The sequence below is a fragment of the Ambystoma mexicanum genome, chromosome 3q (assembly GCF_040938575.1).
Source record: "Ambystoma mexicanum isolate Mex_15411 chromosome 3q, UKY_AmexF1_1, whole genome shotgun sequence".
Classification (NCBI taxonomy): Eukaryota; Metazoa; Chordata; class Amphibia; order Caudata; family Ambystomatidae; genus Ambystoma; species Ambystoma mexicanum.
Window position 1 is genome coordinate 856,286,678 of NC_090926.1, and position 18,785 is coordinate 856,305,462.

At 43.8% G+C, this 18,785-nt stretch overlaps 1 protein-coding gene across 1 annotated transcript in view; it reads left to right on the forward strand.

Annotated features, from left to right (window-relative positions):
- Positions 1-18,785, forward strand: part of SCPEP1 (serine carboxypeptidase 1) — a 682,231-nt gene that overhangs the window by 638,195 nt on the left and 25,251 nt on the right. The window contains exon 11 of the mRNA XM_069654950.1: positions 2,971-3,108. Coding sequence (XP_069511051.1) covers positions 2,971-3,108 — 138 coding nt within the window. The remainder of the gene's footprint in view (positions 1-2,970; positions 3,109-18,785) is intronic.

Genomic DNA, 18,785 nt, shown 5'->3' on the forward strand with positions numbered 1-18,785 from the left:
ACCAAAGAATCTCTTATGACTGCGGTGCCGCCACACAGACATGATTGGCGATCAGTCCGAAAGATTTGATAGCTAGTAGGAAGGGTAGAGGCAGCAGCATGATTGGTTACATCAGAGAGCCAGGTTTTGGTAAGGCATAAGATATCAGATTGGTTCATAAGGTCGGAGATATCCTCAGCGTGCTTTACTATAGAGTGGGTATTTAGAAGCCCCGCTTTAAAGGGAGGGAAAGCAGGAGGATTCAAATCTGCACAATTGGAGCAATCGGGTTTAGGCGCAAGAGCAGTAGCAGATGTGGTAGAGGCCATATGCTGTGAGGTTACAGGATATGCGTGAATAGTATGAGGTGTGATTAGCAAGCTACCGGCAGGGCTGGGTATATTGCATGGAAGCTGGTTCTGACCTAATGAGTGTCTCCTTCGGGAAGATGCGACAGAAGCCCACGTTGCGGCACTAAGAGCAGGAGTCCGGAAGCAGGACGGAACAGTACAGACCGGCCTAACTCACGGTCTGGCGCTCACGCAGCTGATTGCGGAAATAGAGGAGCAAGCAACTACAAATTTGATGGGATTTGCAGGCAGAATGATCAACACGGCTTTAAATATGCAGAACTAGAATTTTTTCTAAGAGCAAACAGTACATACAATGGATAAAACTGATTAAAGTCAAGCTAGAAGATAGAAGCTAGGTAAAACTAATTGGTATGAACTAATTAAAAGCAGCTAAAAAATACATTCTAATATAGCAGCAATCAGTAATTAAAAACAGTATAGTAACAAGGTATCGGAGCTTCCCCTAAATGTACATTCTATAAATCATTAAAACAGAGTGGGTTAAATAATGTTAAACTGAATAAGAACATTATGGACTTCAAGCCCCATAATGCTCTCGATACTGAGACGAGGCAAGGGGCTCTGTCTGTAGTGAGCAGTCTAATGGTTATTAATGACCCACGCACTTCAGGTGCGGGCCATTGAGGAGAAGTAATGGGAGCAGCAGAAGTAGGAGGAAGAAGCAGATGCCAGAGCCGCTGCTGTGTTACAAGCGGGAAGCTGTGTCGAGAGAGTAATGATATCGGGAATCCTGAATGCAGGGAACGTGCGGCGGGAAGCAGCAAAGATGCTAGCTGTCCCATTAGAGCGAGAAACTCCCCTAGTCCTGCATACTGCCCCGGTGAGTGGCGTTTTTCCGGAGTATGCGTGGAGCAGAGGAAACTCCCTTTTCAGGATGCAGGAGTGTTACCGGATCTGTCAGGCGCATGGAACATCCTGACAAATGAAGAAACCAAAGCAGCGGGTTAGGGAACCCTGGGGCATTTCCGAAATAGACCATTGACTCAAAAGTAAAGCCTTTGAATACCTAACTGTTCAATGAAAGCATTTTGGGCTCAACTCTGTTTGAGAGGCCTAGTAGAAGAATATTGTAACCACCGTTGCCAAAGTAAAAAGGGAACAATAGTTCAACAAAGTGACTGTAATCTGCAAAGAGGGAGGTTACCTGTAAGAGAAGATTATAACCAGCATTGCCTAAACCAAAGAAAGGCAATCCTAAATGAAAGCCGATGCATCTTTCCTAATGAGGGATACCTGAAAGGAAACATTGTATATTACATTACCAGCAGCTAATTGGTGATGTAAAAGGAAACCAAGGATGGCAGGAGAAAAACCCTCCTTGTAGAAATCAGCAAGGAGTAAAGAAATGTGACTTGCATTGCCTGTGGCAAATTAATCGGTGTGAGAGACATTGTCAATGTATGCTTTAGCCTTGTGGAACAAGTTATAACCCCCTTATTTTTGCTGAAAGTCCAGACTTATCCAAGAAGCAGTTTTTGATTTACTTTCCCCATTAAGGATTTAAGTGTGGAAATTCTGAAGCAAACCTCACACAGAGTAATAGTAGTAGTAGGAGTAGTAGGAGTTTTATCCTGATGGGCAAGTCCACCAGTAAAGGGACAATTAGTAGTTTGTCCTGCTAAGCGAGTGGACCAGGAAGAAGATCATTAGAAGTACTGCAGTGTGGTAGAAGGTTATGGTGAAAAAAAGTGGCATATTCATTAATAGTTAGTATGAACTGTTGTAAAACCATCCGGACAAAACTATTGCTTATGAAGAAGAAATATGATTTGAGGAACAGTCTTTAAAGAAGAGAATAATTACATTGACTTGGTGTGTGAAGACAAAGTCCTTTTGGTTTGTCAAACAGATGTTCATGGAGACTTTAACAATTGCCTTGAAGAGTGAGAAATCCTGTTTGGAAATAAGACAATCAAATTGCCAAGTGAAGGACTTATGGAATGAGAAGAACGTTGTTGTTCTTGGAATGGAACTTGGCTATTGAAAAGAACATTCGTGATTTTGGACTTTGATTTGAAATATCCTGAATTGATCATGGGGAAGGGGATCTGACCCTGGTTACAAAGATTCATGTTTATACATTTTGTTTACAAATAGAACTGTTATTTTAAGGAGTTTAAACAGCCATATAATCCCTGTATGATTTTTGTTGTATGTATGAGTGTTAGGGACAGATACGTTTGGATATTAGATCATTTTCCTTTAGCCTTAGTTTGACAAATAGGGAAATCCTTTTTAGGTTAGGTAAAGATAGGCGTTTGTCTCAACCTTATTTAATAAAATAGCTACTTGTGAGAAAACTCGATCTACTTGTCCATCTCGCATTTCTGACCCCTCTCGATCTACTTGTCCATCTCGCATTTCTGACCCATCACATAAGTATTTGGTACGTGTATGTCATTGCACAGGAATTTGAATTGGAAACCATTGTAGATGCAACCTCTCATGAATGCACCTTATGAAGATAAGAAATGGAAACATTGATACAGCGATTTCATAGTCCTTTCCATGAATCCATTTTACAACTCTTTGTTTGTTTTGTCAGTTGCCTCTTTGATTTTCATTTTGTTTTCTTTCATGTCCCACTATCTCACTTTTGTCATTGGTCTTTGAATAGGACAAGCCCGTGATGTTTTTGAAAACATGGCAGAAGATTTCATGAAACCTGTAATTGATATTGTGGATATGCTTCTCGCAGCAAATGTCAGTGTCACAGTGTACAATGGACAGCTTGATCTTATCGTGGACACTGTTGGTAAGTGATGGTGTTTGAAGTCATATTTTCACTTGGTAAACCACTGTATTTTGGAGAGTCACAATTTTGTACCTAGATTCGAACAGCAGGAATGGCAAGACTTTTTTTCAGTACTTTCAACTTGGTGTAGCCTAATTGGCAAACGGCAGAAATGTGGGCTTCTCTAGAGCCTGTGGCCATTAGTTTGATCCCTAGGCTCTTCACTATCGGAGTAGGTGCAGGACATGCGCCCAAAGAGGTTGGCCATTCATCACAGGTCCAGGGCTGTCCTGGAGTATTTATCACAAAGGAGCCTGCTGTTCGGGACTGAAAACGCACATCCACAACCAATTTATACTTTGCTTCAGTACAAGGCTGTCAAGGTCATCACAGGCAGCATGGCCGTAATGTTGCAGCTTAGCTGTAGTTTTATGCCTGATAACTTTAATTTTACCTGATGCATCTGGCCATACATTTATTGGACAAGGTAAATATCCTAGCAGGGCTTTGATCAAGTTTGATTATATTGTGCGTGGGTGGGTCCTCACATTCTCCTTTGCCACAAACAGAACATTCATGGAAATGCATTGACAAACCTCGAGACAGCCCAAGCACTGGGTTAGGTTATGTTTTAACCTCCCAATAAAATATGCTGAAAGCCACTTTCCTGAAATATAATTTTCTACTTTCATCTGAAAAATAGTGCTTTGCTGCCCTGAAACAATGAACTCTACAAATAACAAATATGGAGTCTGAAATGCAGAACAGCACTACATCTAAACAATATAGTCTTATTCCCTACAAATATTGGGTTTGCAGAGTGTGAGATATAGCTGCCACTTATTTTTACATTACCTGGAAAACACTGTCAAGCATTTAAAGGGAACTCCATGCATTCACATGTTATTTCCTAAAGCAAAATACCATTTGATTTCTTTCAACAGTAATCCAAATAGAGTGGACTATCCTTTCATGAATGTCAGAAACCTATTTAAATGTGCTTATAAATGCAAATGGAAGCCTTTTGTAAATGTATTAAGTGTTACATTCAAGACTTTAAACAGGGAGTTTGTTACTGTGTAATCTGCATGGCCAAATTGGTGTTATAATGTTGCTTTGCCGGTGCTTTCTGGATCTGGTTTTATTTGAACTGAACTGAACTGAACTGAACTGCTGTTCAGCCATGAAGGTGTTGGTAGGGGAAGGCTTCAGGGCTCATGAGATTAGCTTGGCCATCTGTAGACAAACATTCCTATTGTACCTCTTATCAAAGATGCACATTCTGTTAAGGACAACAGGATAATGTGTTATTTGCATTCTGAGCTCCAGGGCTGTGGGTTCTGTGCTGATAAAAATCTTAGATGGCCACATGGTGCAGAAGCCTGAGAGTTCACCTTACAAGCATCAACGGCAGGAATGCACTTGGGCTTTCACCTCTTGACATTAGCTCTCCCCATAAAAGCAAGCATCTGGAGTTATTGGAAACCTAACTGCTGTCTGCCAACCATATTAATCATTAACCTAAAGCTTCATAAAAGGGGCCTGTGAGTGCTGTTCACATGGCTCATTATGCTAGTACAAGGTTTCCATGTGCACAATTCTGACTATTTATAAGTATCCTTATTTGATGTAGTCAATCTAGACTATAAAGAACCAGTGTTCCAAAAATGAGTCTCCTCTACAAAGTGAGATCATATACAATATATTATTTATTCATAATTGAAAAATTATATTAAAATAATTGTTCTCACAAATTCATGCTGCATTTTCTTGAACAATGGGAAATCTAGAAAGCCATATTTTATTGATGTGTAATGTTGCTACAAGGAAATATAATAAAAGTATGATGGAGTCCAAAGTTGATCAGAACCCTCCCTGTCACATGTGCAGAAATATCACCAACCTACAAAAAGGGGTGCATTCTCTGGGAGTGGCAGCCTGATAAGCAAGTTTTGTTGCATGTGTATATGTATGAGGCAGGTGAAACAGACCAGAAGGGTGTGGATTTCCTGGAAACTGAGGGTCCATGCTGGCTCTGACTTTAAACAACTATACAAAGTGAGTACACAAATTTCCCAATGTAATTAGATGTAGAGGAACTGAGGGTGTGGGGGATGCCACTACTCAAAACTGGTCCCAAATTGAATGCCTTAGTGTGAAATTAAACATTGCTTTCTCGCTATATTTAAAGCCAAGTGAAATCTAATTTATTTGAGAACAAATGGCCATTTCCTGCACACCTAGCGTAGCGGCTGCTAAACTATCACCAACCAACAGAATGGGAATATAATGTAGCTTGTTAATGTGATTTGTACCTGCTTTCACTCTTTTTAAAGCCTAATAAGATTACATTTTAAATAAGAAAACATTTATTTTGTTCTGCTTTTCTCTGAGCTATTTGCACAGTGTAGAACAGATGACATTTTTCAATGCAGAGAGTTGAGCGTTTTGTGACAAGGCCGACTAAAATGCAATCCTGCATGTTTTATGGGTTTAGTCGGACACTGACTTTGTGAAAGGGTGCATAATTCCATATTTCCACAATTGATTGAAAAATAAATTGCGACCTGCGAAAGCCATAAAGACATTTTGATCAAGGGAGCTTTGCATTTCCATTTCCATAGAACGATGCACTTTAATTTGACCAGGAACATCTGACCAATGCCATTGTTGAAGTGAGTGCAACCTGAATTAGAAACACCCAAAAATCATCTAAAAGAATTTGGGGTGTGAAGGTTGTCCTTTCTGAAAAACTTTATCTTTGGTAGTTACATATTGTAGATAAGTCAGTATTGTGTGTGTTCTGAATTAATAGCATAGCTTCCCTAAACATAAGCCTGTAGATGGAGGCCACTCATCCTGGCTTGTTTTTACTTTGTGCATATATGAACCCACTGTTACCATATTTACACAGGAGTGGGGGTGAGATTTTATTGGAAATAAAACCTTGTAATGTTGACGTTTCTTTGTTTATATAACCTTTCCTTAATACAAATACTTAGTATTAATAATGGAGAAAATGAATTGTCTTAACATTTGTCATTTATAAAAAGAAAATTCATTTGATGTATATACTGTGCAAATTATTTAAACACACTGGTCATCAAGTCACAAACTTTTTTTGGATATCGATTCTTATTGCATCGCTCCATTCCCCAACTGAAGGATGGACTATATGAAATATGTAACTACTTTTTCACCAATACAATTTTCCACATCTTGGTCATCACTGCACTTTTAAAATGACTCCTATGGTCCGACTCAGTTCTTTAGGGTTAACTAAACCTGTCTGAATAGTCCCAGGATATTGTCACTGCTGCCAGGGAGGTGAGGCTGCTACCCAATAGTCATGCTGGGGTTGATACTCACTGGGTGTATCTCATGGGGAGGGAAGCCCTCCATGGGACCAGTGACGATGCCTTGGGAGAATGCAGTATTCGCCCCATTCATTTCTATCCCCTCCATTTCACCTGACTCAGTTCCCTATGGACCCCCACACCTCTGTATATCTCTGTAGAGTGGAGGATTTCATTCACACAGATCATACTTGGACGAGGGTGAGTGAGGCTTACCCAGATGGAGTGTATACAGCCACTGACATGAAGATCAGACAAGGAGGCAAAAGCCCACTGTACAACCAACAGTCTACTAAAGACCGCTCTGGCGATAAAGAGCAAGTAAGGATTGTTTACCTTGTCAAACCAACCCTAGAGGATGAAGGAACCAGACCCTGGGTCTTTGACGAGACCCCCCCAGACCCTGAGGAGAAGAGAACAAGACACTGTTGCGGAGAGACAAATGTCTCCAGTAGCTCCATGGTACGGGAATCCGTCTTGTGTCTGGGAAAGAGGAAACCCAACCAGTGAAGCCAAAGCCAAGGGTAAGACGTGCAGCCGCGGATGCAAGAGAGAGCTTACCGCTGCTGCAAGGGTAGGACGCGCAAGCAGTGCGGATGCACTGCTCTACTCCCAGGACAGACCAGAGACCCTGGCAATATTTCCCAAAGGTAGGGAAAGGTTTGCACTGGCTGGTGAAACACGGAGGGCACCAAATAATTTAAAAAGACATGTACCAATATCCCGAGAGGCAGAAATCGATGGCGAATGAACTGTAAAAGCTGGAACGAACTTTGCAAAATACCCTATGTGTTACAGTACCTGGCAGAAGAGTACACCAGGTCTATTCAGTTGGATATTGAGTGAAGCCGTGGTAGAGAACCTGCAAAAAGAGCACACCAGAGTCTGGGACCCATACAAAAGTCAGACGAGCCTCACAAAAGCAAAAAACACAGGTCAAGGACCCATACAAGATTGAAGAAACACACAGGTTAAGGGCCTGAGGCCCAGAGCAAGTTTGGGAGAGCCTGAGAGACAATCAAGGTATCTGGGACCCACGCAAAAGAGAAAGAAGCTGCAGAATACGCTGGGGAGACCCCGGCACAGCCCACAGGGACCTGGGACTCATGTAAGAAAGAATGGTGCAAAAAGCTAAAAAAGGGTCGAAGACCTTTTGTCAAAGGAAGAGACATTACAGGATTTCCAAGATGTAGTCTAGCCTGGCAGGATAGTGCACCAAACTTGATGCTGCAATTTTGAGCTGGAGAAAGAACAAGGGGAAGAGACCCCCCCACCCCCGATACTTGGGAACTGTTTTTTGATCAGGTCTACAGTCAAGTCTGGCAGGATAGTGAACCCAGCTTAATACTAGGTTTGTAAACTGAAGCGAAGAACAAGGGGAAGAGACTGTGTTTAAAGACACTCTTGTTTCCGCCTCAAGAACTAAACAATAAAAATCTGTATCCAGAAAAAGATGCTTCTGGATAAAGAAGATGCACAGTTTTTTCCTTAGTTTACTGTGCAAGGAACAGAAATGGGTTCGGACACAGGACGGTGGATATTTTATTGTATAAAACAGGACATAGTCCTTAGTATTTTTTTTTTTGAGGTAGCGAATCCACTCATAGAAATAGGTTTACCTTTTCCTTACCTTTTCCTTAATTTCATATAAATAAGCCTTTGCCAAGAAAAATGCCACCACTGTGTCAGACTCGCACTTCTGCACCCTTACACCTGGAAAATGTGATTCACCATTAAGGTCTGTGCACTGCAGTCAGGAGCAGGTATGCATCCCAACCATGTAACTGTCAGCATATACCCGTTTCCCTGTGTTGATCTTTGGACCAGTCCATTGAAATAGATTTGCAACTCTAACCAGCGTAGGGTTAATCCTCCTTCTTCATTAAGGGTGCTGTGTGTTTGGGACGTGGGTTGGTATTGTGCACACACCAAACACCCCAGCATATAGAATTCCACATCTTGGGACATATGTGGCCAAAACGCATAGTCCCTTAATATTTCCAAAGTTTTCTGAGTACCTCTGTGACCTGCTGTTATTGCATAATGCGCATGATGTAACTGAAGTCCCAGAAGAAACCGGGACCACTCACTGAACAAATTTTCCAACCAACAATATGTCCTTTAACTGAGACTGTTTTCTACTCTTCATCAACACCCTCAATTCCTCTCTGCCCTTACAGTCCTCCTCTGTAATGCGATTCTTCTCTGCGTCTACAATATGATTATAGACTATACCTATGATAGATCTTCCTTTTGTGCCTTAATCAAATCCTGGTCCGGTCTGTTAAAGCTCCTTTGAACTACTGATTGGTTGTCTACCCCGTCAGATTTGGAATGTGTCGCCATGTCTACCTATATCTCACTGAGGAAGTGTCCTATTGGAAATAGCTCTCCCATTACTGATCAGCCTCATCATCCTCATCAATACCTCCCAATCTTCTCCTGGTATTTTAGAATGCCCCTTATCTTTCACCAGCTGATCTTCATCTCATTTTCTGAAACAAGATCGTCAGTGGCCTGAATAAGCTTGCTATGCTTGAGGGGCTTTTTATTACCAGCCCTCTCATTTTCCACCTCGGCCCCATTTTTCACAAAGCTATTCCGGGCATGGTCGGAGTCTGTGACAATCACTATCTCTCTTAACTTGTTTCTAATGCTGTAGATATTGCCTTTTAGATTGCATCCAATTCTGCTACCTGGCTACTCCTAGGACCTATCCACACATTCAATGATGGAATATCATCATTTTTGACCCACACAGTTCCAACTCTTTTTCACAGTCATTACTGTGTTGTGAATGTTCACATTCAACTAAATCCTTTTCTAATTCTGTACTTTCGAATGGATTGTGTCCTCCAATGATGAGGAATATCATTGACCTGTAATGTCCAGTTTCGGCTGCTTCTTTTGCGGCAGAGGGCGCCCGATACGGATACGTGCTCAAAGTGTCAATCCAGGATGGGAAATATCTTGAGGGAACGAAAGGGGAAGCTTCAGGTAGGCAAAGTTTGCAAATCCCAAATTTCCAATTTCCAAATCTCAAGAGCTGACTCTTCTCGGAGGGAGAAGGCCAAGCGCTCTAGGTATTTTCTTCATAGAAGAGATCTGGGAGAAGGCCCCGCCGGTCGCCTTCCTCGTCTTCATCAGACCCCACCCCTGAGAGGGTGACATGCCCGTCCAAGAAGTCGACACCGGCGGAATGGGAAGCTTTATGTGTAGAAATGCTTATGATCTTTGTCAAACATGGTCGCGCTCCGTCCGCGCCTTCTGTGGAAGCCGGCAAGGAGCAGTCCCGGCAAGACACTTGAACGCCCTCGAGCCAGAGTAGACGGCGTGATCCACATCGAGAGCCTGCGATGCTTCGGTCATACAAGGTATTGAAGGATCACTTGAGACGTGGTGAGAAGTCAAGGTCGTCAACTCATTCGAAGTACTCGAAGCCCTTGGCACTGCGGCCTTCGACCGTGACCATGAGGCCCTCGACCCCTGCCGGACCTTGGACACCACTGTCGAAGCCGTCGACACCAGCTCTGCCAATTTTGTCGACTCAGCCACCAGTGCCTCTTGACCCTCCGGAAATGGCAGTGTCAAAGTCGATGCCTTCGACAATTTCAATACTTCTGGTTTCTACACCAGAGAATATGTCTCCAACTTCCATTTTTGAGGAGGAAGAGCGTTCGGATGAGGAGGATGCCCTTTCTGGTCTCCAGTATGGGACTCCTAATGTGCCTGAATGCCTCATTTCAGAGGAGAGTAGAATGCAAGATCTCTGACAATTTGCATAATGCTAGTGATATTGATACCTCTCCTGAATTGGAGTTCGGCAAGCCAGAACCAGGAGCATGCAGACTCCTCGTACAGGCAACTCATGTTATTCAGGTTGGTCTAGAGCACCGGCGCATTATCAGGATGATCTGACCAACATTCTGGACAGGGGCCACCTACTGATCCAGTGTTACCTTTCCATGTGGCTCTTCAAAAAAGGGTGGCCAGGAATTGGTAAACCCCGGAAACTAATCCAGCGGTTGACAAGTCTCTTACTAGAAAATACCGCCCCTGCAGTAGTGACCCCGGCTATTTGTCAACACACCCCACTCCTGAGAGTCGGGTGGCCCAGGCAGCTACGGTTACCTCGAATAAGGCAGCGTACCCTACCATCCCTCCTGATAGGGGTGATAAGCGCGTAGATGGATGGGCGAGGAAGGTATTTTCGGCAGGGAGTATGGCATTGAAATCTGTCAACTCCACTTGTTCCCTGGCAAAATCCTCATACACTCTGTGGGAGTGCATCTCTATTGCGGCAGAGCATATTTCCGAGGGGGATGAAAGGGACAGCTTCCTGGCTATTAAGGAAGCCATGTGTGAGTCCCTTCATCTGGGTTGGATACTGCAGATATCAGCAGGTACATGGCTACAAGCACCGTAATGCGCAGGCTTGCGTGGTTGTGAAAGTCAGGTTTTGCACCTGATGTGCAGGCTCGACTTCTCAACAAGCCATTTGACGGGTCTCATTTTTTAGCAGCATGGCTGACGAGAGCGCTGAGAAGTTGCAGACCTCAAATGCGGCAGCCAAGTCTTTGTGCCGCTGTAAGGCAACCTCAGCCTTTTCGTCCTAGCGGACAACCTTGGAGGGGGTCGCTACTACTCATTTGGAAGGTTGAGAGGAATGGCCAGCGAAAGAGGCCAATGAAAATTCCCTTGTGGTGGACGAGGTAGAGGTGCCAAGCCAGCTCAAGCAGCAGCCTTCTTGCCATTGGCCTCTGCATCAGCTGCTTCAAAACCGCTCTGAGGGCTTGAGTCACAGCTCGCCAGTGGGGAGGTGGCAGCCTGTCTTAGCATCTAGAAGAATGGCGAGTCATTACTTCAGATGCTTGGGCTCTGGAAACGATAGCCCACGGTTACTGACTTCCTCAGACCAATCCACCGGGGAAACACTCTTTGAGGGTTCCGGATCCACTCCTTGTGCAGGAAATATTGACCCTGATGGAGACAGGCGCTAAATAACCAGTCCCTGTAGTGAAGAGGAACAAGGGCTGGTATTCCCCATATTTTTTGATTCCCCCATAAAGGACGGAGGACTGAGACCCATCTTGGACTTGAGATACTTGAACCAGTTCCTCGAGAAAGACAAATTCAAGATGGTCACTCTTTCTCAGAATCTTCATTCCCTCCAACTTCAGGATTGGTTGGTGTCATTGGACCTCCAGGATGCTTTTTTGCATGTGCCAATACATCTCAAGCACAGAAAATACCTGAGGTTCGCTGTCGGCGGCTCGCACTATCCGTTTCGAGTTGTGCCATTCTTTCTCCCAGAGGGTCTTCACCAAACTGATGATGATGGTGGTGGCAGCGAATCTCAGGCGAGGGGGGGGGGGGATTCACATCTACCCCTACCTGGACGATTGGCTGATCAGGGCGTGTTCTCCCAAACAAGCCTTGCATCATCTCAACATTACCTGCCACTCTCTTCACAGGCTGGGCTTCTCCCTCAATTTCAAGAAGTCCCATTTGACACCTTCCCAACAGATCCTTGGGCAAATGCTCACCACCCAAGTTGAGGGCTCGAGGCATTCTCCTGATGGTAACAAAATTCCAGAGTGCCCAGAGTCTCCCGGCCTTCGAATTCTTGAGGCCTCATGGCATCCTGCATTTTTCTGTTGCCGGAGGCCCACCTGAGAATGCAGCCACTTCAGTGGGCTCTCGGAACACAGTGGTCCCAGTTTTCAGGACAAATGTCGGACCGGCTTCAGATTCCGACCAGTCTCACATGATCTTCTGTGATGGGCTGGCGAGGAAAATATTTTGAAGGGAGAACACTTTTGGCAACCATGGCCGGAGCTGACTGTAGGGACGGATGCCTCACTCCTGGGATGGGGAGCACATGCCAATGATTTGACAATCAGCGGTCTTTGGTCTCCATCTGAGTACAAACTATACATCAATCTTTTGGAGCTGAGAGCAATCAGACTGGCGCTGAAGGCTTTTCTACCATCTGTAAGGGGGAAAAAATGTCCTGATAATGGACAATACGGTGCCATGCACTACCTCAATATGAGTGGAGGCGTAGGGTCACTACCACTGTGGAGAGAGGCAATGCATCTCTGGTATTGGGCTATTCAAGAAGGAGTCTCCCTGTCTGCAGTTCACCTAGCCGGGTAGGTGAACACAGCGGTGGACACTCTGAGCAGGCAGAGCACAGTCTCCCACGACTGGCAACTAGCTCAGGAAGTCCTTCAAGAGATCTTCGCCCTTTGGGGAAACCTTCAAGTGAATTTTTTCTCGACCAGTGTCCCGTCCAGTCCCTGTCATTCCTCCAAGTAATCACAAGGTTGAAACTGTTCGGGAGCCACATGATACTCATTGCCCCGGATTGGGCCAGGAAAACCTGTGACCCGGTCATTCTGGACATGTCCATCTGTTCTCCGATATGTCTTCCACAAAGAGAGGATCTGCTCTTGCGAGAGGCGGGTCGGGTTCTCCATCCAGAGGTCAAGAGACTCGACCTTCACGCTTGGTTTCTGAAAGGGTAAGATAAAAGGATTGGGACCTCCCGGATGATGTGAAGGAGGTGTTGCTTTTGGGCAGAACGCCAGTAACAAAGTCTCTGCCGTTGGAATAAGTTTTGCGACTGGTGCAGAGAAAAGAATGTTAATCCTTTTCAATGTACAACTCCGGATATTCTATCCTTTTTGCTTTCATTAGCTTACAAAGGTCTACATGTTGGAACCATTAAGGGTTACCTGGCAGCGTTGTCAATCTTTAAGCGCTCATCAGAGAAATGCTCTTATTTCAAGAGAACACTGGTGACTCAATTTTTAAAAGGGCTCACAAATGTGTTCCTGCCTTCTACTTTTCAGGTTCCGGTCAACCTGATTTTGAAATTACTGATGTGTGCACTGTTTAAAACCTTGCACACATGTCCGTTGAGGTTGTTGACCTTTAAGACGATACTATTGGCTGCTATAACCTGTGTTTGTAGAGTGAGTGAGTCGCAGGCACTTTATTCCAAGCCACCCTTTACCATATTCCACAAGGACAGGGTTGTGTTGAGGGTGCAACCCTCCTGCTTGCCAAAGGTAGTTTCAGATTTTCGTTTACGTCAGAAAATTGTGCTGCTGGCCTTCTATCCTCCTCCACATGCTAGTAAGGAAGAGGAAAGACTTTAAGCATTAAGCTTTTATGATTCCAGAATGTCCAAATTGAGAGTGGATGACCAGCTCTTTGTAGAGTATACAGGACATAAGCTAAGCCAGGCTGTTTCCAAACTGACCTTGTCTAGTTGGATCATCCTCAGTATTTCTGAATGCTGCAGACTGGCAGGCAAAGACCATCCTGAGGATTTACGGGCACATTACACCAGGGGCATGGCACTTCCACAGCCCTACAAACAACATGGTCATCATTACACACGTTTGCTAAGCATTATTCTCTGGGTACTTCCCATGCACAGAATGTTGCTTTTGGTAAGGCCGTCCTTTACTCTGCCCTTTAAAAAAAAAAAAAAAAAGAAGAAAATTCTGCATGTCTAATTCTTCACCCTTCTCCTATCATGGATACTGCTTTGGGAGTCTGTCAAAGATGAGGAATACGTTGGAGGACACAATCCATTTGAAGAACAAGTTACTTACCCCTGGTAACGTTCTTTCGACTGGATCTCCCTCCAACGTATTCCTCATCGCCCTCCTAGCCTACCCCTCTGTACAATTTCCCATGCTATTACAGCTTTGGTTTCAACAAGGCTGAGTACTGTCATGCCTGTAGGTATAGGCATCTCTGCTAACACGAGGGGGAAAAACAGAACTGAGGCCAACGGGTGCCATTCGTTCTACTTATAACATCCGCTGACATCACCCTCAACTGAAGCTTTCGAGGGACATCGATTCGACGCGGGGCTCCCTCTGCCGAGAGAAATTTCCAAAACAGCCAAAGCTGGACATTACATGTCAACGATGAGGAATACGTTGGAGGAACATCCAGTCGAAAGAACGTTACCAGGGGTAAGTAACTTGTTCTTCTGTGGCTCCTACAAATGCACAATTATGTAATTCTGCAAGTCCCTGGGCCACTGGATTCCTTTTGATATGGCCATATCTCCTACGGGGGGAATCCTTGTAATGCCAATGTCCATGAGGTAATTCCTGATTGGGCTAAGATCCCTGACCTGATCCTTTTACTTTGTAAAGATTGCAGAGATTAATGTGCATTTTCAATTTACCGCTCCCCTTGAATAATTGGTTGGAAATGTAATGCCCAAACGGTTGTCAATGGTGCTTTTTCACATTCATTCAACTTGGTTTCTGCTTGTGACGGTGCTTTTCTAGCATATGCAACAGTCTTTTTCGAGACGCGCTTCTGATGCAAAGCCGCTGAAACGCATAGGCCCATAAATGCCATCTCTATAAAGTAATCTTTTTTCTTCTTTGGCTAAATCAAACATTGAGCCCTTGCCAAACTATCTTTTAATGTAGCTACTGCTTCATGCTGCTCCTGTCCTTATTTCCAGGGCACACCTCTGCTCAGTAACAATGGTTGTGTGATTTCTGCATAATCGTCAATACATTTTCTATTGTAACTTGTCGTCCCCAATACACTTTTCAAACCCTTCAAATTGGTGGGATACTTCAATCTTTGAATAGCTTCTACCCTTTTCTTCTGTGGGTTCAACCCCATGTCCGTGATTTCATGTCCCAAGCACTTTACCCTTTTTCTGCATCTCTGTGCATTCTGTAATAATATTTTTGCCCCAGCCTTTTGCAATTGACTGAGTACATGGCTTATTTCACTGAAATGGCCTTTCATGTCCTCATTCTTAATCAGCATATCATCCACATAAACCACAGTTTATCTTTGTGCAGCATCTGGATTTGCCTTCAGAAAGATTCCAAACTTGCTTCCACTATTGCTATAGCCAAAGGGAACTCTTGCCACACATTGTTTTCTTGAAAAGTGAATGTGAATACGTTTTGTATGTCCCTCGCTAACGACGCGCACTAATATCCCTCTGTCAAATCCTATGTGGTAAAAACATTTGACCCCTGTAACATAGGCGTGCTTGAGGTAATGTTAATATGTCTAATTAGCCCTCTTTCTAATGATTTCAGCCAACGACTCCAAACGGGTGTATATTGTCGCACAAAAATAGGTTCCCTTCCGTAATCTTCTGGTAATGAAGCGACATGCAGATCAATATGCCCACAATCCTATGCATCTCTGGAAAATACATCCTTGAATTCTAAAAATATTTTCCTCAATTGGTTTGAGTCATTTGTACATGCATCTGCAGCCTGAATGTGTTCCTCTACCATTGTAGAAAAATCTGGAAATCCTCCAGAGAAGGAATTTCTGTGCTTTTCTCTAATTGTGTAGCAGTATCTTTTGGGACATACGCCATTCTCAAATATCTTGACCCTTCATCCTCCATCTCATTTACTGTTTCTCCTCTGGCTCATTGTCATCCAACTGAAATGGAATTCAATCTTCCTGGTGTTGACGAATCACATCTTTTGGTTCATAAGGATATACAGACTGTATTCTGAAGACCCCTTTGGGCTTGGTGTCTAAACACTTTGACAGTTCATCTCCTAAAGTGACATAACTTTCAGGAATATTTCCAATGATGTTCAAATCAGCAGTGTGGTGCGATTTTCTATTTTTGAATTGCCATCCCTAAAAGGGTACCTTCTTCCAAGTGAATCTCCAGGTACCCTTTGTTAGCTACAGTATCTGTATGGGACGGTCCCTAACTTCTTCCAGTGATGTATGTTCACATTCTATTCTTTGTTGTCTTATGATTTCATTGATGCACGCAAATGCGTCACTCATAATTTTCTGCCTCTTTTTGGGTCTCAATCTTACTGTAAACGGTCTTGTGAATTCAGGAATGGTAACCTTCTTTTTCACATGGGGTGCAATTGCATATGGCATTATTTGTGTTAACAATGTGCTTGCTTTTTATTCTCAAATTCCTGTGGTCCTCCACCCTGTCTGGAACAAACATTTTGATTCAATAAACCCAGAACTATGCTCATCCTGTGTATGATATCATTTCCCAGATAGAATGTGGCGTTAGTTCCACTTACTACCCATACATTGTGACCGATGCTTTTGGATCCCATCCCTATTTTCAAAATGCATCTCCTCCTTATTCTGTGTCCCAGATCAGGGTTGCGTAAACCAAATATTTGTTGATTTTTTTCATGGTACAATTTGGTATTTCTTTTCTGTCAATTTGTTTAAACACTTTCTCATTGATAAATCTCCATTTTTGTTCTAGGGCCAGTACTGCCTCAAGCATCTCTGGATAACTGTCCATGCACACTGGTGTGTATATATGCATGACATTCCTTCATGTGGATCTCTGCAATGGCCGAGATATATTTTTCTTGATCGGAAGTGTCATAGGGTTTTGTGTCTTCCTCATTTAAATAGAATCTTAATGTGTCTCATCCACTTGTGTTTGCCAGTTCTTTCTTGGATCTAAATGAATCTCCAATGATTGTTTTGCCATTTTTATCCTGCATTTAATCATGGCACATGCGAATAACAGTAACACAGACACAGCCAGTCTGAAGATAGACCTCAATCCCGCTTTCTAATTTGGTAATGGTGTGACATTCTTTTGCATTACTAAGCTGGCTTACCGCTTTTTGAGGATTCAGGGGCTTTTTGGTTAATGACCATACAACACAGTTTACACCTTCAATTTGTGGCGACAGACGCTTCATACTATTTGTGCTCAACAGGAATGGCGTCTCCTCAATCGTGGTTACTACCTTAATTTTACTCAGAAGGACCTTCTACAGGCATTTCCTCACCATTTGAAATTATACACAGGGCCCTCTAAAGTGTTTTGTAGGGGTTGTCCCTCATTTAGGCTATCTAGCAGTTTCCTTGACATCACAGTAGCCTGTGCTCCTGTGTCCACCATTTCAAACACATTGCATTGTTCTTCTACTGTGATAGGGGCAAAATATCGATCCTCCCATTCCTCTAGTACACAACAAATGTGAGCGGTTATTGATCTCAGGACTGATTTTCTTTAAGCCTGCATGACTCCTTGCTAAACAAAGGGGCATGTGGAATGATTCCTTACCGCCCTTTTTTACTTTACTTTTACTTTAATATATTTGTATGGTGCAGCAATGGAACCGGAAGCATGATGGCGCGGACAGAACATAAAAACAAATGCGTTAACACATAAGCAAAGAGTCGAAGCCTAAGGGAGCGCGGAAAGCAAAACAAGGCACAGATTTAATCAAACAGCCAGGTTTTTAACTTTTTCTTGAAAGGCTTGAGATTCAGTTCAAGCCTGAGGTCCAGAGGAAGGGTGTTCCAGGCAGCAGGGACTGCCGCTGCAAAGGCTCCCTTTTCTGCCTTTCTTGATCTACTTTTGGGGATGACTAGCATGTTAGACTCGTTAGATCTGGGTGTTCTAGGAGAGGTCTTGATTGTGATGAGTTCTTTCAGGTAGCAGGGCATGGATCCCAGTAAGCATTTAAAGTTGATCATTAGGAGGCGATGATGAATTCTCGCCCCCAAATGGAGCCAGTGATGGGCTCTTCTGGCTGCCGGGATGTGATCACGTCTCACTAAGCCCATTACCACCCTCGCGGCCTCGTTTTAAGTCACCTGGAGGCGGTTGTTCTCCGCTTTGCTGATGCCTGTCAAGAGACTACAGCAATAGTCCATTTTGACGCCTACTATGGCTCTTGCTAGGGTTTCTGCATTGGCCTGAGAGATTAGAGGCTGCAAGTGAGCAAAGCGTCTTAGGTAGTAGGCTGCCCCGGAGACCACACTCCCCACATGGGTCTTCATAGAAAGGGGCTGGTCTAGGATAACCCCAAGAGATTTCACTTTCTTCAACTTGGAGAGTGTGCTGGGAGACCCCACGATCATTACCTTCCTCTTTGACCTATTCAGGGCCAATCCGTTCATAACCATTTAGTTGTCTATATATGTATGGGCTTTGTTGATCCTAGCTTCATCTAGTGTATGGGAGTCTGTCACTGGGATGATACGCTTAGTATTGTCCGCAAAGTTAGTGAACCAAATCCCTTCCTGCTCAAGCTTGGCAAAGAACGGGGCAGTGAAGATGTTATAAAAAACTTGGGGAGAGACTAGCTCCCTGTGGGACTCCGTATTCTATCGCCATCACAGCCGCTTCAGCGGTTTCAGAGCAAACACAATTTACGCTGTTGTGGAGAAAAGGAGCTAACCAGTGGTAAGCTGCTGGAGGGGAAAAAAGCCACTACTTCGGGCCTGGAGACCAACAAAGTGGTCTATCAGGTCGAAACCACCAGACAAGTCCAAGAGCATGTTGACTGTTTCATTTCCAACATTCTT